The sequence below is a fragment of the Trichomycterus rosablanca genome, chromosome 4 (genome assembly GCF_030014385.1).
Source record: "Trichomycterus rosablanca isolate fTriRos1 chromosome 4, fTriRos1.hap1, whole genome shotgun sequence".
Taxonomy (NCBI): domain Eukaryota; kingdom Metazoa; phylum Chordata; class Actinopteri; order Siluriformes; family Trichomycteridae; genus Trichomycterus; species Trichomycterus rosablanca.
In genome coordinates, this window is record NC_085991.1 from 45527875 (window position 1) to 45552402 (window position 24528).

General features: G+C 41.4%; 1 protein-coding gene across 2 annotated transcripts in view; it reads left to right on the plus strand.

Moving 5' to 3' along the window:
• LOC134312448 (phosphatase and actin regulator 1) overlaps positions 1–24528 on the plus strand; it is a 119077-nt gene that overhangs the window by 61665 nt on the left and 32884 nt on the right. For both annotated transcript variants that reach the window (XM_062994404.1, XM_062994403.1), the window contains exon 3: positions 23887–23967. In XM_062994404.1, coding sequence (XP_062850474.1) covers positions 23887–23967 — 81 coding nt within the window. The remainder of the gene's footprint in view (positions 1–23886; positions 23968–24528) is intronic.

Sequence of the window (24528 nt, forward strand, 5' to 3'; positions counted from 1 at the left end):
CGAGCTCCAACCGCCTACCCCTCCCACCCCTCCCTTACTGTGGATGCGCGAATGTCCTAAAGTCTCCGTTTTTAAGGTAAACCCGAAGCAGAAATATGGCGCTTCACATTTTTTAAAAATACCGTCACCATTTTTAAATACAGTCACCATTTTTAAATACCGCGGTATACTGTAATACCGTCATACCGCCCAACCCTAGTGTAAGCTACTATCATGTGTCAGAGTGGGTGTGTTATGTACGGCCCTCTGACCTTCCCTTATCCACAACTGGGTAACTGGATGTGACTAGATTAAGAGAAAAAAGGGAAAAATATATAAATAGAATAAAAATACAATCTAGTACAGTTTTATATGATATGACCCCGATATTGTGCACTTCACGTTAGGAAATTATACGATTAAATTCATCGTCATGCTGGAACACTCATGCATAACAGTGGCAGTGTTATGCTTAAATTAATCTAGAAACAAAGTGAAGAAAAGACATTTTGGGTGTGCTCGGCCAGCCCAGCCTCATAACATCGATCACACTGAGATTGTGATCCAAAACTACGGCTCTGAACTGGCTGGCATTTTTTCTGTAACCAGCGAAATCTGACTGACTATCGCACTGTTTTACGTCGACCTTGTGAAGCTGCGACTTGCTCGCGTCGTCACAGCTGTACATTCAGATCACGAGTGTTTTGTTGCGTTTATAAGGTACACAAATGAATTGAAGAATAAAGCTAAGAAACCACAAATGAATTCGCTTTCTTTTGATGTCTTTGTGCCAATCACTCACTTTTGCCAGAAATGTAATTTTTCCCTGAGTGTCATGTTGCTAAGCAACAAAATAATCCAATGCATCATACACTAATGAGCCAAAACATTAGGACCATCCACCAATATGCTGTCAGATCAGCTCTGACTTGCTGAGACATGGACTCTATAAGACATCTGAAAGAGTTCTGTGGTATCTGGTACCAGCACTTTACCAGCGAGTCCTTCAACTTTGATTCATTGTGAAGGTGCTCGACCTACAGTCCATCCTGGTTCCATCACTTTCATGGACAAATAGGGTTTGTCGGACCAGTCAAACGTTTCTGATGTCCGAGTGGCCATTGTAGGTCCTTTTAACCACTGACAGGAGTTGGCATGGGCACAGAGTGTTCTGTGACTACACATCCGCATACACAGAAGGGTTTGATGCTCTGTGTATTGAGATGCATTTACCTGATCACCAGTAAAGAGCCACAGTCGCCTTTCTGTTGGCCAGTACCAGGTGCCATAGCCTTCACATCCTCTGGCATTTTAAGTCTTGGAGTCTTGGCTTTTCACACCTTGAATCACTGTTGGTGGATACTCACCATGGCTGCCTGTGAGCACACCTGCTGTTTTTTAGATTCTTTAACCCAGTTGTCTGGCTATAACAATTTGGCATTATCAGAGTCACTCAGGTCTGAGGTTTTGATCATATCTGCTGCTTTCAACATTCAGCATGTGAACTACACTGACCAGGCATAACATTATGACAACTGACAGGTAAAGTGAATAACACTGATTATCTATTCATTATGGCACCTGTTACTGGGTGGGATATATTAGGCACAAGTGGAGCTGATAACATGGACAGTGAGTGTAGAAACAAGGAGGTGGTTTTAATGTTATGGCTGATCAGTGTATATTGATGTTAAAGAAAGCACTCAAGGTTGGATTAATACTGATGGTCAATAAGGTTATTTGAATTCATTTTAAACTACTAATTTTTAATATTTAAATAGAGAGCGAAGCCGGAGATCATCACCACAGAGGACAAAAACTGGCCCTGTAGTGCCCATGTGCAGAACATTACCCAGCAGTTGTGTCATGCTGTGTGCTCCGTCAGGTGCACCCCCTGCTGAGAAAACACACCGTGGTACTAATTGAGTAATATTAAATTCAGCACGTGTGTCTGTGTGTATAACGTTCTTGTACAGCAACATTGTTCATATGTTTTACCTGATTCCACAATGTGAAGGTGCTGACCTTGTAATATCAACTGTTTTTGAAGAGCAGCTTTGAGACACCGGCTGCATCATGATTAGTGTATTTAGCTGTAATGGGCTGTCAGCTCCTCTGATTAATGTAAGTCCTTTAGGTACACGTAGAGAAATCTGACTCAGCATTACACAACTTATAGCACCTTGTAAAGCTGTGATACAAATAAAGCTTATTATTATTATAACTTCAGTGCACATGCATCATTTTAATTAGTTGCATCAGCAACTATTGCACATTAAATAAAAACGTGGAAGCTGTACCTGAAGGGCAACTCACGTTCCCTTCCCATCCCATCTAGTAGGAGCAGCATTGTTGGCACTGCAGTCTCGACTTTAACCTCGAGAGGGTTTCAACCAGAACCACCTCATATATATATATATTAAAGACTAATCAAAAGCCTGAGTAAATAAATATGTTTTCAATCTAGACTTGTAAACAGTTGTGCATTCAGAAATAAAGAGACTATTACACATTTCAGCCACTATTATTTTGTGTAACTGAGTGTTCCGTACATTAGTTCTGCATCATTCTCTGTCGTTCTTCTAATAATGGATTTTAGACCAGCCTTGTAACAGTGATCACGCTGAGATTTTGATTACAAATTTTGGACACTGTAATGACTTTTGTCGACTCTTTGGTCACTGAGGCACTAAACTGGTCGGCATTTGAATTATAAACTATTACACATTTGAATCAGATTGTAAATGCTGAACTAGCTTCTTATGGTGTTTGTTACTATTTTACTTTGGCTACTTTAAGCAGGTTTTTATTTAAAAAAGTCATTGGCTTGTTGATTGGTAATTTATTGGGTTACTATAATATTGTTGGTAGTTAATGCTTAATGGTTGGATAAATTTGAACAAAAATTTGTATATGGTTATATTTTCAAGGTTTCAAGTATTTGTTTTTCTTTGCTGAGATTAGTGGGATTAAAAGTACTGCATGTCTCTGGTGTTGCTTTAGCTGTTCATACCAACTTTGTGCAATAAAGCTCAAAGTCTTAAAGCCTCGTATCAGCGGTCACACTGAGATTTTGATTCAAAATTTTGGACTGGTTTCGGCTGACTTTGGTCACTGAGGCACTAAACTGGTCGGCATTTGAATTATAAACTATTACACATTTGAATCAGATTATACATGCTGAACTAGCTTGTTATGGTGTTTGTTACTATTTTACTTTGGCTACTTTAAGCAGGTTTATATTTAATAAAGCCATTGGCTTGTTGATATGATGCACTGTTATGTTTGGGGTTTACTATATTATTGTTAATTAATGGTTAATGGTTGGATATTATGTAACATTGGTATATGGTAGCGATGTAATGATGCACCACAAGACAGTTAAAAATCGATTAACATGTGTAACGATTCAAATCGGTTTACATGTATAATGAATCGATATTCACTTTAAACAGCAGAGGGCACTGGTGCTATTCACCTCGCCTGGTTGACGTCACTACAGGGTTGTCAGGTTAGGAATTTTCCAGCCAGATTAATTTATGTGAGGATACTTTCTTTATTTATATTATCCATTTATTTATTTAATGTGGGATTTGTTTCATTTCAGTTTTTTTTTTACACAAAAAGGAAATGTGCAGCATTGTTTTGCTTAGTTTGTACCTACCTCAGAAATAAAAGGGCATTTATTATTTAGATAAATAAAAGATAAGCACAAATACAGTATTTTATTATGTTTTTTAAAGAGAAATAATGAAAGGAAACTTTGTCTTAATTTGTCTTCAATTTAATTTTGTTTAAAAAATAGGGAAAAAATTGTATTGTGAACCAGTATCGTTACATCCCTAGTATATGGTTATATTTCCAATATTGCAGGTTTCATGTATTTGGTTTTCTTTGCTGAGATTAGTGGTATGTCTCTGGTATTGCTTTAGCATTTTGCAATAGAACTTAGTTTGTTAAGGGAATGTTTTTTAAGGGAAGACTTTTGAAACTTTGCTCTCACCATTCTCTAAATACTGCACATTGATTACACTGCTGACCTCGACTGGCATCGTTGCTGTATAAAATTACCCAGAATAACTGAATCGATAATGCCCAGGGAAATAAGGCTAGATTTAGTCTTGCACAATCAAATACTGCCCTGTAAAAACATGCTTGTCTATGCATTAGAGACACATGGAGAAAAATATTGAATAATATTTTCAAAATACGAACCAATTCAGAATTATAAAGGTTAGAAAAATGTAAAACTAAATAAAAACAGCAATAATTTGCTAATCTTTTTGATTTTTATTCCTTTGAAAACAGTAAAAAGACAAGATATTTAACGTTTCAACCATCAGCTATCAACAATAAATCACTTTTGTTAGTATATATATACACACACTAAATTTGATGGCTGCAGCGCTTTCTAAAAAAGTTGGGACGGGCTTGTTACGACCATGTTTCATCACCTTTCCTTTTAACAACGTTCTGCAATCCTTTGGAAGCTGAGGACACAGCTTTTTGTGGTGGTTGTAGTTTTTACAGTTCTGGCTCATCAATCTGCTGTCTTTACTGTCATATTTTACTTCATAACGCGCCACAAGTCTGTGTGTTACACTGGCTTTTGAACTTTGAAACAGCAGACCGAGACACAGCTTCTTCCCAAGAGCTCTGGCCTTCCACACACCCCACTGACTGAATACCCCTTCTCCTCACACACACACACACACACACACACACACACACATCTTGTACATAATGTACATTTTATACATGTATGCACAGTCACTTTCACTTGCAATTTTTACAAACATTTTACTGATTTTTCTTTCCCTGACTGTACAGTGTCTTCTTACATAATTATCTAATTATACTGAACACTGCTTCTCTTTCGTTTTATCTTTTCTTGAAGATTAAGTATAATAGTATATTGACAACTATTTAATATCTATGTATATTCATATCTGCCTGCCTGCCTGTCTTTCTGTCTGTCTCTGTCTGTCTATCCATCTATCTCTGTCTGTCTATCTATCTATCTGTCTCTCTGTCTGTCTGTCCATCCATCCATCCATCCATCTATCTTTATATCTGTGTATCTTTTCATCTATGTCTGTCTATCTGTCCGTCCATCCATCCATCCATTCATTCATTCATTCATCCATCCATCTACCTATCTTTATATCTATCTATCTATATTTATATCTACATTTATATCTATCTTTTTGTCTATCCATCCATCCATCCATCAATGTCTATATTTTCGTCCGTCCGTCCGTCCGTCCGTCCGTCCGTCCATCTATCTATCTATCTATCTATCTATCTATCTATCTATCTATGTATGTATGTATGTATGTATATGTATATGTATGTATCTATCTATCTATCTATCTATCTATCTATCTATCTATCTATCTATTTTTATATCTGTCTGTCTATCTGTCTGTATGTCTATCTATCTATCTATCTATCTATCTATCTATCTATCTATCTATCTATCTATCTATCTATCTATCTATCTATCTATCTAATATAGATTTATCTATCTATCTAATATAGATCTATCTATCTATCTATCTATCTATCTATCTATCTATCTATCTATCTATCTATCTATCTAATATAGATCTATCTATCTATCTATCTATCTATCTATCTATCTATCTATCTATCTATTTTTATATCTATCTATCTATCTATCTATCTATCTATCTATCTATCTATCTATCTATCTATCTATCTATCTATCTATCTATCTATCCATTCATTTATCTATCTGTCTGTCTTTCTCTTCTATCTATCTTCCTTGCTTGCTTCCTGGCGCACAGACGGTCCATTATTTTAGATTTTACTTGGTCACCCACAGCACAGTTTTTCTTTTTAAACTTTGCATGAGTTTAACACAGTTTTGGGATTTTGATTATATAAGGCTTCTGGCTTGCATGGTGTACATTTTAACTTGCATTTGTAGATCGACAAACTGCGTTTACTCATGTTATTTCTAAGTAATTTCCGAACCATTGTTATATTCTTTTATTTTAATGCAGTGCCTGCTAGAGATTGAAGGGCATGGACATTCAGTATTTGTTTTTGGCCTTGCTTTTTATGCAGGGAAAGATATTTCTAGATTTTCAAAAAAATTATAATTATGCTTCATATTGTAGATTGTAAAATCCTTAAATTCTTTGAAGTCGTACATTGTGATGTTCGTTTTAAACTGTTGGACTATTCACTCTTCCTATTCACTGTAGTGTTTTGAACGCTTTTAATGTTCAATGCTCTTTTTTACTCAGTTAAAAAGCACCTGTTACATGTTTAACTGTTTACCTGTGGAAAGGTTTAAAACTGGTGCTTTTTAATCAGTCCACAAACCTTCCGGTCAGTAAAAACCTTGAGAATCTTCAAGGTTAACTTAATAAATGTTCAAGACAATTAACACATTACAGATATTTTTCATCGCATGTCTCAGTGCTAAATTACACAGATCAGTCATAACATTAAAACCACCTCCTGGTTTTTACACTCACTGTCCATTTTATCAGCTCCACTTACCATATAGAAGCACTTTGTAGTTCTACAATTACTGACTGTAGTCCATCTATTTCTTTACATACCTTTTTAGCCTGCTTTCACCCTGTTCTTAAATGGTCAGAACCCCCACAGGACCACCAGCATGACATGGTGGTGGTGTGTTAGTGTGTGTTGTGCTGGTATGAGTGGATCAGACACGGCAGAGCTGCTGGCGATTTTAAATACTGTCCACTCTATTAGACACTCCTACCTAGTTGGTCCACCTTGTAGATGTAAAGTCAGAGTCGATCGCTCATCTATTGCTGCTGTTTGAGTTGGTCATTTTCTAGACCTTCATCAGTGGTCACTGATGGTTGGAAATACTTTGGGTTGGTGGACTATTCTCAGTCCAGCAGTGACAGTGAGGTGTTTAAAAACTCCATTAGCATTGTTGTGTCTGATCCACTCATACCAGCACAACACACACTAACATACCACCACCATGTCCGTGTCACTGCAGTGCTGAGAATGATCCACCACCTAAATAATACCTGCTCTGTAGTGGTCCTGTGGTGGTCCTGACCATTGAAGAACAGGGTGAAAGCAGGCTGGAAAAGTATGTAGAGAAACAGATGGTCTACAGTCAGTAATTGTAGAACTACAAAGTGCTTCTATATGGTAAGTGCAGCTGATAAAATGGACAGTGATTGCAGAAACAAGGAGGTGGTCATAATGTTATGGCTGATCGTTGTACACTAATATGCTACTGCTGGGATTCAGGGTTTGTATCCCCAGCGGTGCTATTGGCCGCTCAGGCTTCTACATACAGACATTCTGTTTAGAAGTTACCAGACCCATCACAACCCCAACAGGATAAAGCGGTGGTAAAATTCGAGAATGAAACAATCACAGTGGCATGGTGACACATCTGGTTGAGTACATGCCACTCAGCAACATGGGTTCTAGAGACCTTGTTTCTAATCACTGTCTGTAAGGAGATTTGTATGTTCTTTTCTCCCATTTCTGTGTCAATTTTCATTTTTATATGTGAATATGACAATATCCTCAGTGTTTAGGGAATATAGAAACCCAGCACCCATCCTTCTGGAGAAATGTGGGTTACGCTGTCAGCTCTGCAGTGAGCAGTTCGAAGCAGCAGCGGTGCACAATCGATTTATTGTCTTCACCCAGCCTGCTATTTTTACCCCAGCTCACTCTAGTAAGTTGCTGCAGTAAACCAGATGCATCATGGAAGGTGGAGCAGAAACGCAGGAGAGACTGTGGCCTGTTTACACAGTGCCTGATCAGTCCTGATGGATTAGGATGGTTAGCGAAGATCTCTCTCTCTCTCTCTCTCTCTCTCTCTCTCTATCTGATTCACTCAGGTGAGGTTTGTGAACTCCAACAGACCACAGAAATAGACGTGCAGCACCGCCAGCATTGGCTCGGCCTTGCACAGTTGCTTTTTTATGTTGGACCAATGAATGCCCTGGTTAGAAAATAGTCCTTTTGATTGTTGTTCTTGATCTACGCATACCTCGATCTTTTACATACCTTACATATCAGATGTAGCTTTATTAAATTGTAACCAGAGGTGGGAATCATCCTAGCAACTCATGGTCAAATGATCCTGTAACAAATGATTCTTGGTGCCTTTAAATGTATCCTGGAAACCACTTCACCATTTCCACTTAATTTTAGTCATTCTGATGGTACATTTGGCACGGGGGTGGGGGTGGCGGTGTTGTTAACACATTCACCTACTCACACCTAATGCCACTAGTGCCTGCGTGATGCCATCTGCCATGTTTTTCAGAAATGACCCATGCAGAAGTAAAAACATGCAAACCGCTTTTACATACAGTAACCAAAAGTGGGACTAGAACCCAAAACCTCAGGAACAACACTGACAGTATTAGGGCATGCTTTGCAGCAACAGTTTAGGGAAGGCTCTTTCTGGTTTCAGCATCACTGTGTTCCTATGCACAAAGCAAGCTCTATAAAGACTCTATGAAGAAAAGCTCGGTTTGAAGAAACTGCACTGTCCTGCACAGAACCCTGACCTCAGCCCCCACTGAACAACTTTGGAATGCAGTACAACATCAACTGAGACTTTCGTGACTAACATCAGTGCCAGCCGTACAAATGCTGTTTTGACTGAATGAGCACAAATACCTACATACATACTTCTCAGAAGAGTGGATAATGCTATAGCTGAAAAGATCACATAGAGTTTTTGAAAGCTTTTGAGCTTTTGAAATAGGATGTTTCAGTGTGGCACTCACTCTACCAGCTTAGCCATTGTACCACCATTTAATGTACAACATTTATTTATTCACTTTCACTAACTACTCAAAACTGGACATTGGTGGCCAGTGGCACTGGGTAACACTGGGTAACACCAACACTGTGTTACACTAACACTGGGTAGCACTGTGTAACAATGGGTAACACTGACACTGTGTAATACCGAGTAATACTGTAAAACACTGGGTTACTGTAACACTAACACTGGGTATCATTGGGTAACTAACACTGGGTAACACTAATACTGGATAACACTGTGTCACACTGTGTAACCCTGGGTAACTAACACTAAATAACACTAACTATGGGCAAAACTGGGCAACACTGGTTAACAATGAGTGCAAGGGAGTAATACACTACTGACAATAGGCATGCCCACTGCCGCAGGGATTCAGGGTATTAATCCCCAGTAGTCCTATCGGCTGGTTAGGCAACTACATGACTGGCTATGTCTGAGGCTGAGGCCCTACGACGGATTGACTTTCTGTCCTGGGTGTGTTACTGCACTGCGCCCAGTGATTCAGGGAAACCTGAACCCACCATGACCCTGACCAGGATAAAAGTGGTGGTAAGACATGAAAATTAAATAAAGTGATGACTATGTGGAGGTTTCCTGTTTGGATTAGAAACTCAATGTGTCTGTACACAGAATTGGCAGATGCACACTGAGGGCGGGTATGTGTGTGTGTTTTAGAGTTGAATCGAGTCATATACACTGTCTTACCAGGAAAGTTGGTACTGATGACTGGAAAGGTCATCTGAAATCTGCCCACACCATCAGGAAAGAAGAAAAATCAATTAATGAGATCACTTGGTCATTTGTACATTTAGGAAGTCAGCTGACTTGATTTTATTGCCATGTAATGCTGCTGAGTTTAGTTGACCTTAGTGAATCTGACTAGTAGAGTAGGGCTGCCACTAACGACTATTTTTCTATTGATTAATCTATAGAATATTTTATAGATTAATTGATTAATCTAACGAATAATTTTTTTTATTGCATAATAATATGGCACAAAGCTAAATGTACACAGGGTTTATGTCCATATTATCAAATTCTTAAGTGCTCCACATTAAACAAAGTGCAACATGTGTTTATGGTGTTCTGTACACAAAGCAAAGTGTTTAAACTTATAGCAGAAACAAAATAGTTAGAGGTAAGCCATGTCTCATTAAGTCCAACGTAGAGTAACGACAGAATGAGCCCAGATTCTAACCTACACATTCACTCAAAACTTACTTCAAATTCTAAGCGATGTAAACACAGTGGTAAATGTTTCACATGAGAAGCTTTTTGCTCTTTGATTGCTGTAGCAACCACAAAAATCACTAGCCCAACGCTGCAAAGTGCGCGGCGCGTGTGAATGCGCCCTAAGGAATACGGTATTCTAGGATGTCCGCGAATAAGAAGTTGAAACAATTTTAAACCTGACATGGCCATTAATCTGGAACAGGGTAAATTTCGGACGTTTGCCCTATTTGAAATCCAGTCTTTGTTATACTCAATAATTTAAATTAGCTTTATTAACAAGAGCTTTATTTTTCCAACCCTGGGGTGGGTCACGAGCCAAAAAACACCAAATGAACTTGTACAAAAACATCCCCTTGTGGATGCTTTAAATTACATCTTGTAAACCACAGTGAGACCAGATTGCCACCATTTTTTTAAAATAAATTACATTCCGTTTTGTGTTTGGATTTGATGCGTTGTTTATGTTGCCTGGGTGACAGTAAAAATCATGGACAAAATGTGTGACGCTTGAAAAACCCTGTTCTAAACAACCACACAGCTGTTTAGTCCTAATCGTTTGAGTGTTTGTTGCATTGTGTGTGTGGAAATGCTCTTATTTTGACCATCCAACAGCTTGGCCAGTCATCCCCCAATCCAAGCCATTTCAGCCTCCTCTGCTTATTTGTTTTCTGTGCTTGATGCACCTGTTTGTTTAAGAAATGAGAAGCTGTGAGGATCCTTCATGGTTTTTCTAACCGTGGTGGATTGACTGGCAGGGCTTGGGCGTTCACGTGGCGCTGAGAGCAGTGTGAAGCTCAGGCTGACTCATCAGTAACCACACTGCTGTTGATCAGACTGGCATCAGATTCTTTTGGAGGGCTGAAAGACTGTCAGTCAGCCGTCCAATTAATTTAGCCGTCTATCAGTCAACAGACGGGTACTGCTTGTGCTCCCAGAATCGTTACAGCATCAAAGATATACGACATACACAAGTTCTGATGCAGTCATCAATACAGGACTGTTAGTATTGACCCCTTAGCCCCCCCTTCTTTTGCTGCACATTAGCAAATGACCCCTCCAACATCTGATAACCCTCAGTTTTTATTTTTCCATAGCCCAGTGGCGGATTCTTACATAGAGCTGTAACATATTGTTTGATCAGATAGTAAAAAGGTGATACTCTATTCAACCCTTCCTTCCTCAGACATGGCCAGTTGTATCTGTAGAGCCTCAGCAAGCCCAGTAACGCCAAGTCTGCAGCATGACCCAGGCACCTAGCGGATCAGTATCAAATTGTTTGCATCAGTGATGATTCCTCAGAGCCTGAAAGAGTGCAGTATGGTGTCCCACAAGGTTCTGTTCTAGGGCTTCTACTGTTTGCACTTTATATACAGGGATTCACATGGAGCACAGCATGAGTGTCCATATGCCATACAGCTCTCTATGGGTCTGTTCAAACACTTAGTGAGCTGCCTTGCTTCCTACTGCCTTCCTAGGCAGCTGCCTAGATAGAGAGGATTCTAATTAGACATCGAACTCATAAGGCAGGTTATTCAGACGCACTACTTAGACAAACACAGTTAGCCTTAGGCCATTCAAATCAATGGGCTGAAGCAGCACAAGCCACTAGCGTGCCAGCTAACGTCTCCCTCAGCGTACTGAAAACGGTTAAACTGTCACTGACAAGCTCAAAGTCAAAATTTGACACTTGTGTACTTTTATACAAATTGAAAATCAATAAGAATTTATTTACATTTGAGAAGAACTTTGTTGGTTGCTCCACATTGTTCAGTCAGACAATTAAGGCACCTTAGTAGGCAGCATTTTGAGGTATCTAAGAATTCAGACAGCCTTCTTCTCTGGAGCGTGTAGGATGATGTAAAATGCGTCTATGTAGAGAGATCACTAGGTTTTCGGACAGACCCTGTGAGATTCCATCACTGGTCGGCGACTGTGTACGTGTCACAGAGGCGGGTACTAGTTTGTGATTGTTCTCTGCCAGCATGAAAGAGGATTTGCAAATAAAACTTGGAAATGACTTGATTGAAAGCAGGGGAATGTCCAGGAATAAAAGGTAATACAGAAATATGTTCCTCCTTGTTTCTACACTCACTGTCCATTTTATCAGCTCCACTTACCATATAGAAGCACTTTGTAGTTCTACAATTACTGACCATCTGTCCATCTGTTTCTCTACAGACTTTATAGCCTGCTTTCACCCTGTTCTTTAATGGTCAGAACCCCCACAGGACCCACAGAGTAGGTACTTTTTAGGTGGTGGATCATTCTCAGCACTGCAGTGACACTGACATGGTGGTGGTGTGTTAGTGTGTGTTGTGCTGGTATGAGTGGATCAGACACAGCAGCACTGCTGGAGTTTTTAAATACCGTGTCCACTCACTGTCCACTCTATTAGACACTCCTACCTAGTTGGTCCACCTTGTAGATGTAAAGTCAGAGACGATCGCTCATCTATTGCTGCTGTTTGATTTGGTCATCTTCTAGACCTTCATCAGTTGTCACAGGGCGCTGCCTACGGGGCTGGATATATTTTTGGTTGGTGGACTATTCTCAGTCCAGCAGTGACAGTGAGGTGTTTAAAAACTCCATCAGCGCTGCTGTGTCTGATCCACTCATACCAGCACAACACACACTAACACACCACCACCATGTCAGTGTCACTGCAGTGCTGAGAATGATCCACCACCTAAATAATACCTGCTCTGTAGTGGTCCTGTGAGAGTCCTGACCATTGAAGAACAGCATGAAAGGGGGCTGGCAAAGCATGCAGAGAAACAGATGGACTACAGTCAGTAATTGTAGAACTACAAAGTGCTTCTATATGGTAAGTGGAGCTGATAAAATAGTGAGTGTAGAAACAAGGAGGTGGTTTTAATGTTATGGCTGATCGGTGTGTGTAAGACCTTCAGACAGTATAATGTCTCCATCTGCTCCAGTGTTTGAAGTGGAAGTGGGTTTGAAATCTTCTCATCTGCCACAATATAGAGAAAATGGCAAATACTCATTATCTTGGGATGAGTGGAATGACGTGCACGGCCATCTTTCAGCGCTTTTTATATTTCAACACTTTTGGGTTAGTAGACCCGGTGGAACACTTTGCATGACAGAACTGTCAGCGCAGGAACATCGCCTGTCAGAAACATCCAGGGTGCAGCACTTTGCTCTGTGAGATTGGCGGAACATTCAGGTTGAGGTCTGAAAGTGGGTGTAGGAAGATTCAGGGTCTGAATAATAATAATGGAAACAAGTAACAACAAAATAATCTGGTAACAGCAAGAAATATAACAAGCACTTTAATGACATAAGGGACAGTTAGTCTACAAATAAATTAGTAGTTACACTGATCAGCCATAACATTAAAACCACTCCCTTGTTTCTACACTCACTGTCCATTTTATCAGCTCCACTTACCATATAGAAGCACTTTGTAGTTCTTCAATTACTGACTGTAGTCCATCTGTTTCTCTACATGCTTTGTTAGCCCCCTTTCATGCTGTTCAATGGTCAGGACCCCCACAGAGTAGGTATTATTTGGGTGGTGGGTCATTCTCTAATGTATTATTATTCTCAGCACTGCAGTGACACTGACATGGTGGTGGTGTGTTAGTGTGGGTTGTGCTGGTATGAGTGGATCTGTCCACTCTATTAGACACTCCTACCTAGTTGGTCCACCTTGTAGATGTAATGTCAGAGACTATCGCTCATCTATTGCTGCTGTTTGAGTTGGTCATCTTCTAGACCTTCCTCAGTGGTCACAGGTCGCTGCCCACAGGGTGCTGTTGGCTGGATATTTTTGGTTGGTGGACTATTCTCAGTCCAGCAGTGACAGTGAGGTGTTTATAAACTCCACCAGCATCGCTGTGTCTTATCCACCGATACCAGCACAACACACACTAACACACCACCACCATGTCAGTGTCACTGCAGTGCTGAGAATGATCCACCACCCAAATAATACCTACTCTGTGGTGGTCCTGGGAGAGTCCTGACCATTGAAGAACAGCATGAAAGGGGGCTAACAAAGAATGCAGAGAAACAGATGGACTACAGTCAATAATTGTAGAACTACAAAGTGCTTCTATATGGTAAGTGGAGCTGATAAAATGGACAGTGAGTGTAGAAACAAGGAGGTGGTTTTAATGTTATGGCTGATCGGTGTATAAATACTAGTAATAAATTAGCTTTTCTGTCAGACACAATCACGGACAATTTTGTATCTCCAATTCACCTCACTTGCACGTCTTTGGACCTGGACCGCTCCACCTGGGAATCGAACCCAGGACCTTCTTGTTGTGAGACGACTGTGCTACGCATTTAATATCAAGAACATTCAGCAATTTTCATGTCCAGTCTCTTGAAATTTTGAGGCTGGACTACTGCAACTCCTTCCTGGCAGGTCCGGTGGCTCGGTGGGTAGCACAGTCACCTCACAGCAAGAAGGTCCTGGGTTCGATTCCCAGGTGGAACAGTCCAGGTCCAAAGACGTGTAAGTGAGGTGAATTGGAGATACAAAATTGTCCATGACTGTGTTTGATATTAAAACTTGAAATGATAAATCTTGTGTAATGAGTAACTACCGTTCCTGTCATAAATGTAACCAAAGTGTAAAACATGACGTTAAAATCCTAATAAATCAATAAATAAATTCCATCAGATTGCTGTGACTGATTTAAAATGCAGACACATGCTTGGTTTTCACTCCGCTACATCACCCCACTGCTGTGCTGTCTCAGTTGGCTTCCTGTACCTGCTTATATTAGATTTCAAACAATGATGCTTGCTTATATAACCAGAATAGACTTCATTCGGATCATTCGTCTCCATCTCCGGGTACAGTGGTAACCTAGTGGGTAGAGCTTTGGGCTATCAACCGGAAGATTGGCGGTTCAAATCCAGGCTCTGCTATGCAGCCACTGTTGGGTCCTTGAGCAAGGCCCTTAACCCTGTCTACTCCAGGGGCGCCGTACGATGGCTGACCCTGCGCTCAGACCCCGGCTTCCAAACAAGCTGGGATATGCGAAGAAAAAATTTCATTGTACTGTACATCTGTATATGTTTATATGACAAATATATAAAAATATTTTTTTTTACAATTACTTTTTCACACAGGTCCAGGTGGGGCTGAACAGCATTTTCCCTTTAATAAAAGTGATCAGAATTTTAAAAAATCATGTCCTAAATGTGTGTCACTTGAAACAACCACACAGCTGTTTAGTCCCAATCCTTTAAGTTTTTTTGTTGCATTGTAAATGTGGAAATGCATTTACTTTGACCATCCAACAGCAAGCCTCCTCTGCTTATTTGTTTTCTTTGCTTGATGGGTGTGAGTAGTGAAACTGAACCCAGTTGTTTGTTGCATTTGGTTAACTGTAGGGCTGCCACTAACGACTATTTTCTAACGATTAATCTATAGACTATTTTATCGATTAATCTAACGATTAATTTTTCTTCAAAAAATTTAATTCAGAATCTCATTTAATCTTCTTTTATTTTAACAACAATCTGTATGGCATAATAATATGGCACAAAACTAAATGTAAACAGGGTTTATGTCCATATTATCAAATTCTCAAGTGCTCCATAATAAACAAAGTGCAGCATGTGTTCATGGTGTTCTGTACACAAAGCAAAGTGCTTCAACTTATAGCAGAAATAAAATAGTTAGAGGTGAACACGTCTCATTAAGTCCAACGTACAGTAAAGACAGAATGAGCCCAGATTCTAACCTACACATTCACTCAAAACTTACTTCAAATTGTAAGCGATGTAAACACAGTGGTAAGCGTTTCACATGAGAAGCTTTTTGCGCTTTGATCGCAGCGGCAACCGCAAAAAGCACGAGCCCAACACTGCAAAGTGCACGGCGGCCTAACTGAACTCACTAAGAAATACGATATTTCAAGTTTTCCGCGATTAAGAAGATTATAGAAGTGAAATGCGCCCTAACTGAACTTGCTAAGAAATACGGTATTCTGGCCGCTCAGGTGGCGCAGCGGTAAACTACGCTAGCTCACCAGAGTTGGGTTTCTAGATGCATCGTATCGAAACTCAGCTGGTTTGGGTTGGGCAGCAGTATGAACAACGATTGGCTGTTGTTCAGTGGCTTAGAGGTAGAGTCGGAGCATAGGTCCTTATAACTGGTACAACTGTGGCCCCTGCTGGTTGACTGACGGCGCCTGCACAGGGCTGAGGAATAACACCCTCCGTGCGCAGTGTCTCTCGGTGTATGAACTCGGCTCGTGCAGGTGAAAAATGCAGGCTGTACTGATTGTGTGCCGGAGGGGGCGCAAGTCAGTTGAGTGGTGTCCTCAGTCAGCGGCAAAAAGGGTCGAATCAGTATAGAGGACACAATCAGGGTAATTGGACACGATTAGAATGGGGATAAAAGTTGGGGGGAAAAAAGTGGGAAAAAATAGATAATTTAAAAAAAGAAAAAAGAAATACGGTGTTCCAAGATCTCCACGATTAAGAAGCTTAATGAAACAATATAGAAGTAAAAATGAGCCCTAACTGAACTCGCTAAGGAATACGGTAATCCAAGATCTCCGCGATTAAGAAGCTTAATGAAACAATATAGATGTGCAACATGGCTCTAGTGCTGCTGTGGTACCATCAAAGCTTTGCACAGTGTACAAACCACATTTTTGTTTTGTGCCAGTTTTAAGTATTCCCAAACTTATGATGATTTGGGTCTTGGAAAACTTTGAGCTTTTCTTTGAACACTCTTTACAATCGGCCACTGACTGCTGCAGACGGCATTTTTTATGACTGTGCTTAATGCCGCCAACCAGTGACTGCAGCAAATAGGACTGAGGTCACGCACGCAGCAAGTAGTGCTGAGGGAATCATATGAATGCTTATATGAATGGAGACATTGTAGAAATTAAAAAGGATCATTTATAAGCATGTGTGGACTTAAAATATTGAAAATGCGTCGACAAGGTCGACCAATCGCAGCAGCCCTAGTTAACTGGTTAGTTCAGAAGCTAAAGAGGCAATTATTTGGTTACACCGGGTCAGGTGCGGTAATTAGAATTTTAACAAGCATGTGTTTACTTTGCTGTCTTTGTCTAATACCAGAAGTAGTTTATTGATCTGAAACATATACTGTAAGTGTGACATATGCAAAAATAGAAGAAATTAGGTAGGGGCAAATACCTACCCATATCAATACATACACACGGAAGCAAAGAGATTTCCAGTTGTGTCTGTTAAGCATGTGGTTAGGGTAGTAGCACTGTTGGTACTTGTAGCTTATTACACTTCTTTGCCCTGCAAGTGCCTGTGTCTAAATACTTTTGATTACATGGTGTGAGCTAATAATCAGGACAATTATGAACTGCATTAAGTGTGTTAAATAAGGGCAAATCTTGAAACTCTGCATGCCAGTGGGCCGCCAGGACTGATGTTAAGAACTTGTGTCATATCTATTCATCTTTATTTAACCAGGCAAGACGTTAAGAACAAGTTCTTATTTACAATGACAGCCTGTCAAGTGCTAAGGAGCACTTGTGGAAAGAAGAAAACAAGGAAGAGAGGGACAAGGGGAACAGAAAGCAAACAGAAGAGAGAAACATTGCATAACACATCACATAAAGCATATATACTTTTACATCACTTGGATGGCCGGGTGCGTGTGCGTTGCTTTCTGGAGAAAGGCAAGCCGGCAGAGGCAGTGTGATGCTTTGGGCAATGTTCTGATGGGAAACCTTGGGTCCTGCCATCCATGTGGATGTTACTTTTACACGTACCACCTACCTAAGCATTGTTACAGACCATGTACACCCTTTCATGAAAACGGTATTCCCTGATGGCTGTGGCCTCTTTCAGTAGGATGATGCGCCCTGCTACAAAGCTAAAATGGTTCAGGAATGATTTGAGGAGCACAACAACGAGTTTGAGGTGTTGACTTGGCCTCCAAATTCCCCAGATCTGATTCCAGTCAAGCATCTGTGGGATGTGCTGAACAAACAAGTCAGATCCATGGAGGCCCCACCTCACAACTTACAGGAGTTAAAGGATCTGCTGCTAATATCTTGGTGCCAGATACCACAGCACACCTTCAGGGGTCAAGTGGAGTCCATGCCTCGATGGGTCAGGGCTGTTTTGGCAGCAAAAGGGAGACCAACACAATATTAGGAAGGTGGTCATAATTCTGATTGGTGTATATACAGATCGATTCAAACCTGCTTTAATTAATCCCCCATGCAAACCTTTCAGAGGACACATGGGACAGTCTCTCTGTGTTCTAACAAAGTCCCTTCATTTTTGCTTCTCTGCACTTCTCTACTCTAATTCTACTGGTTAAGAATCTTATTTTGGTCTCAGAGCTTTTGGACCAGATGCTCACACTAAAAAAACATGCCACTTACATAACGTATTATGGTACCATAAGTGCTTAGCTTAGTGGGTCCCATAGTGGGGGGCACGTCCACTCAGGTAGGGTGCAGCGAGGGAAATGTATGAGGCATGTTTGAGCACTGCTAGTGTAAGAGATTGCGAGGGGCTTCCAGCTAAACATACAAGCAAATGTTCAGGTTTTAGTTCAGGTTCTCTCAGGGAGCTGGTTACGTTTTAAAGACGTTTTTGTGCAGAGACGCAAATTACTATTTTATTTATGCATTTTTCTTTCCTTTTCAATTTAACGTAACCAATAAGTCTACGACTGCTGGGGACCCCAGTCGCATCTGAGGAGGGTATATTTGCTTGACCAGCGTCCCCTACAATCTCCTCTTATTTACCCATACTTTGGTGGATTTGTGTGTAAAGCCAGTCTTGCACACAGAGAGTCACGTGCTGATCTCCACGTTCTTCCACTTTCCTCCACTTCTGTACTGGCTACTAACCAGGGTCCTTACATACGTCGACAACCCCACCCCCTTTTTAGGCCCACCCAGCAGCCAATCGGTAGCAGAGCTGAGATGTGAACCCAGGTGGTGCAGCGGGATATTCCGCTAGCACACCAGCGCCGAGATTCTGAACTCCTCGGTTCGAAACTCGTCATTGCCACCGGTCGGCAGGGCGCCATCTAGCGGGCATAATTGGCAGTGCCTGCAGGGAGGGATGACCAGAATATGTGGGCGGGGTCTTCAAACACTGTGCAGGGACTCTGCTTGGCAAATAGAGGCACCTGTGCAGAGTGTATGAGTGGAAAAGGGTTCCGTTAAGGGCTGCGCGTGGGCAGCAATATACCCACCTCAGCTGCAAAAAATTGGGGATCCCCAGCAGCGGAAGACAAATTGACTACACTAAATTGGGAGAAAAACTAATGAAAAAAAAAACGGGGGAAAAACCCCCCAAAAAAAAAAACGTATATATAGCAGCAGACAAAATTGGCCTTCAGTCTGCTGTGTGGGAAAGACCGGACTAAGGGTCTAAGGGGACTAAGGTGTTATCAACCCTGTGTAAGGACCTTGGTTGCCCAGGGCTTCTGTACAGAAAGTGGAGAAGTGCAGAAATTGGGGAGTGGCATTTAAAAAAAAGGGGGGGGGGGGGCTGCACTGCAAAGAAGTTTGGGGAATTACAGGCTTAGATGATGGTGTTGTATTATAAGATTGTAGCTAGTTATGTTTCACATGTTTTTAAACTGAAACATAATGGTTCAGCATGTAAAACGCTGTTCATACTGAATCATTAGTCAGATACATCCAGTAAAACTTGAAGCTGAGCACACCTGTATGATAGACATTTACATCTGGCGTCCTGGTCATAACAGACATTTGATGAATTTTGAGAACACATTTATAGTCAGAATTCAAATACATTCCTCTTGACTAATGAAGTGAAATCCAAGTTTATTAAAATTCATGTAAGATGTGTAATCTGACACCCTCTCACCATCTGGAAGAAACACGTGTCCTGTCATGAGGACTTCATTACCTGGGAAAGAAGGTACTAACTCATCACTGTTCAGACTGGCTCTGAGATGAGGGTTCGGTTCTGGACGGCTACATTTCTGGTCTTGGACTCTTTGTTTAAAAAATAGAATTTGTCATGCTTACTGTGAGAACGTTGGTCATTGGTTTCAACACTAACATCATCAGCTTACAGAGCTTCATCTGTAGCTTCACTAATTGGCCTAATACCATGACTAAGCAGAACCTTAGCAGAAGGGGTAAAAAGCACATGACCAGTGGTCTCTGGAGCAGTGGAACCCTTTAATTTGAAGTGATTAATGGCATTGTTATAGTTTCAGCTGCATATTGGGATTAATGCAGCAGTTTACTCACTTGGAGAGAACAGATTGACATCTTGGGGCTCACTAGGGTTTGAGACGGACCCTATGTGGAGAGCTCACAAGGGTTTAAGGCAGACCCTATGTAGAGAGCTCACTAGGGTTTGAGACAGACCCTATATAGAGAGCTCACTAGGTTTGGAGACAGACCCTATGTAGAGGACTCACTATGGTTTGAGAGGTCACTGTGGTTTAAGACAGACCCCATGTAGAGAGCTCACTAGGTTTGGAGACAGACCCTATGTAGAGGACTCACTAGGGTTTGAGAGGTCACTGTGGTTTAAGACAGACCCCATGTAGAGAGCTCACTACGTTTGAAGACAGACCCTATGTAAAGGTCTCACTAGGGTTTGAGACAGACCCTATGTAGAGAGCTCACTAGGTTTGGAGGCAGACCCTATGTAGAGGACTCACTATGGTTTGAGACAGACCCTATGTAGAGAGCTCACTAGGTTTGGAGACAGACCCTATGTAGAGGGCTCACTAGGGTTTGAGGGGTCACTGTGGTTTAAGACAGACCCCATGTAGAGAGCCCACTACGTTTGGAGACAGACCCTATGTAGAGAGCTCACTAGGTTTGGAGGCAGACGCTATGTAGAGGACTCACTAGGGTTTGAGGGGTCACTGTGGTTTGAGACAGACCCCATGTAGAGAGCTCACTACGTTTGGAGACAGACCCTGTGTAGAGAGCTCACTAGGGTTTGAGGGGTCACTGGTTTAAGACAGACCCCATGTAGATAGCTCACTAGGTTTGAGATAGACACTGTGTAGAGAGCTCACTAGGGTTTGAGACAGACCCTATGTAGGGAGCTCATTAGGGTTTGAGATAGACACTGTGAAGAGCGCTCGCTGGGGTTTGAGTCAGACTTGTTGACTGAGTCTTGTGAATTTCGGCAAGACCCTCTCTGAAGTAGAAACACAAAACTAGTGACCCCTGTAAGAAGGGTCTACACTGTTTGGTTGAAGGGTTGTAAACATTGCATCTCTACTTGGTTTACCTTTATTAAACCAAACAGTGCAAGGCAGTCTGGGAAATGTAGTACATTATAGAATCTGCAATAAACAGTTCAGAATTTTTTAAACTGCAACAAACGGTAACATTGTTTCTTGAAAGTGTGTATGGTGTGATGGCCAATCAATCACAATTAGTTAAGGCAGCGAATACCGCATACATATAACACACACACACACACACACACACACACACACACACACACACACACACACACACACTCATTTTTCCCCTTTTTTCCTTCTTTTTTCTCTTGGCTTTGACTCTTAATGCAGTTAAGCTTCGTCCTCCAGCTTCAGTGAAAAACTCTGCACAGCAAGCAGATTCGTAAAAGCTTCTCCTTACTTCTTATTCTTAATAGCTTTTTTCTTTCCTTTTGAAGGAGCTGATTCTGAAATTACTAACACGGCAAACGGGCTCATTTTGGAAAAGGGGGGGTGGAGATAAAGTCCCTCAGCTGCTCCTATCTATAAATAGCTTAGCGATGCCGGTGGGATTGGCCACTCTGCGTTTTGGCTTTACTGTAAGACTGCACACTGCAGCACCTGCTGACTTTTATCTTTTCCGCTCAAGTGAAACGAAGACGCAATATATGCAGCGGGCGTGTCCCATCATGCAGTAATGGATGTGCTGCTCGTGGTACGATCTTTTCTTTGATTGAAGATCAATGATTGCTAGAGAGCCAATTATTAACATTATTTTTGAACACAAAAAATACTTAAGATTTGATTTTTAGTTTTATCATCAGCCGCTCAGGTGATGCAGCGGTAAAACACATGCTGAACACCAGAGGATCTCAAATACATCATATCGAGTCTCAGCTCTGCCTGCCGGCTGAACAACGATTGGCCCGTTGTTCAGATAGGGGTGGGATATTAAAAGAAGGATAGGGACTCTCTCATAACTGATGCAACTACGACCTCTGCTGGCTGATTGATGGCACCTGTCAGATGAGAAAAGAGTGCTGTCAGGGTGTGTCTCTCCGTACACAGTGCTGATCTGCACCGCACTCGTCAAAGTGTAGGTGACAAAATGCATACCACGTGTCGGAGGGGGCGTGGGTTAGCTTCGTTCTCCTCAATCAGAGTGGAGATCGGCATTGGTGGAGAGGAAGCGTGACGCAATCGGGCAATTGGACGTGCTAAAAAGGAGAAAAAGGGAGAAAATGTGTAAACAAAAAAATATATATAAAGCATCTTTAATCTTTTTGAGTTCTGCAAGGTTTTGAATTTTTATATAAGTAGTATTAAAATTTTAAAACAGACTATTAGTTTATGACTAATATACTGTATACATCAATCAGGCATAACATTATGACCACCTTCCTAATATTGTTATGGTCCCCCTTTTGGTGCCTAAACAGCCCTGACCCATCAAGACATGGACTCCACTAGACCCCTGAAGTTGTGCTGTGGTATCTGGCACCAAGATGTCAGCAGCAGATCCTTTAACTCTTGTATGTTTCTAGTGGGGCCTCCATGGATCAGACTTGTTCGTCCAGCACATCCCACAGATGCTTGATTGGATTAAGATCTGGGGAATTTGGAGGCCAAGTCAACACCTCAAACTCGTTGTGCTCCTCAAACCATTTATGAACCATTTTAGCTTTGTAGCAGGGTGCATTATCCTGCTGAAAGAGGCCACAGCCATCAGGGAATAGCGTTTCCATGAAAGGGTGTACATGGTCTGCAACAATGCTTAGGTAGGTGGTACGTGCCAAAGTAACATCCACATGGATGGCAGGACCCAAGGTTTCCCATCAGAACATTGCATCACACTGCCTCTGCCGGCTTGCCTTCTTCCCATAGTGCATCCTGGTGCCATGTGTTCCTCAAGTAAGCGACGCACACGCACCCGGCCATCCACGTGATGTAAAAGAAAACGTGTTTCATCAGACCAGGCCATCTTCTTCCATTGCTCCATGGTCCAGTTCCGATGCTCAGGTGCCCATTGTTGGCGCTTTTGGCGGTGGACAGGGATCAGCATGGGCACCCTGACTGGTCTGCGGATATGCAGCCCCATACTAATTTGAGCTACAGTAGCTCGTCTGTTGGATCGGACCACACGGGCCAGCCTTCGCTCCCCACGTGCATCAATGGCCGCCTTGGCCGCCCTTGACTCTCTCGCCAGTTTACCACTGTTCCTTCCGTGGACCACTTTTGATAGATACTGACCACTGCAGACCGGGAACACCCCACAAGAGCTGCAGTTTTGGAGATGCTCTGATCCAGTCGTCTAGCCATCACAATTTGGCCCTCGTCAAACTCGCTCAAATCCTCACGCATGCCAATTTTTCCTGCTTCTAACACATTGACTTTGTGGATAAAATGTTCACTTGCTGCCTAATATATCCCACCTACTAACAGGTGATGAAGAGATAATCAGTGTTATTCACTTCACCTCTCAGTGGTCATAATGTTATGCCTGGTCGGTGTATAAATATTCATTGATTAGAAGGAGTGTCCCAATACTTTTGTCCATACAGTATATTACAAACACAACATATTTCAGTAAACTCAGATGGTTTTTTTATTCCGTTATGCAACTCTAGCATGTGGTAAGGAGTTAACGAGCAGCCAGAATAACAGTTTGGTGTGTTTGTATTTTCAGCTCTGGAGAGGGAGATGTCAGCGAGGCAGACTCGGGAAGAGCTGATCAAACGTGGAGTGCTGAAAGAGATCTTTGAGAAAGGTGAGCATGAAGATTCTCGTGCTTGTTAAGTGGCACCTCATATTGAATGGCGCAGATTAAATTTTCAGTTTACCACACAGGATGCTAATGTGTCTTGATTTATATTTGGTTGTGTCAATAAACTCATTTTGCTTACTAGGACCCTCATCTTCCTCCCTGTGCCTGCAAAACCCTTCTGGTAAAGTCCACAAAGTTAAATCAGTTCATCTGGACACAAGTTTGTTGTAGAGATACATTTCGTCACTCAATCCGAATGACTTCTGAAGAAGTCATTCGGATTGAGTGACGAAACGTATCTCTACAACAAACTTGTGTCCAGATGAACTGATTTAACTTTGTGGATTTGTGTACCTGGATTATTGAGCATGCATCAACAGCTTCTGGTGAAGCTTTCCACAGGTTTCTACAACTTGTTTTTATTGATTAAAAAAGAAGATACCTGATGTCTAGGGATGTAACGATACACTCTACCCACGATGCGATACGTTTCACGATACTGGGTTCACAATACGACTTTTTTCCCAATTTTTAAAACAAAATGAAATTGAAGCCGCTCAGGTG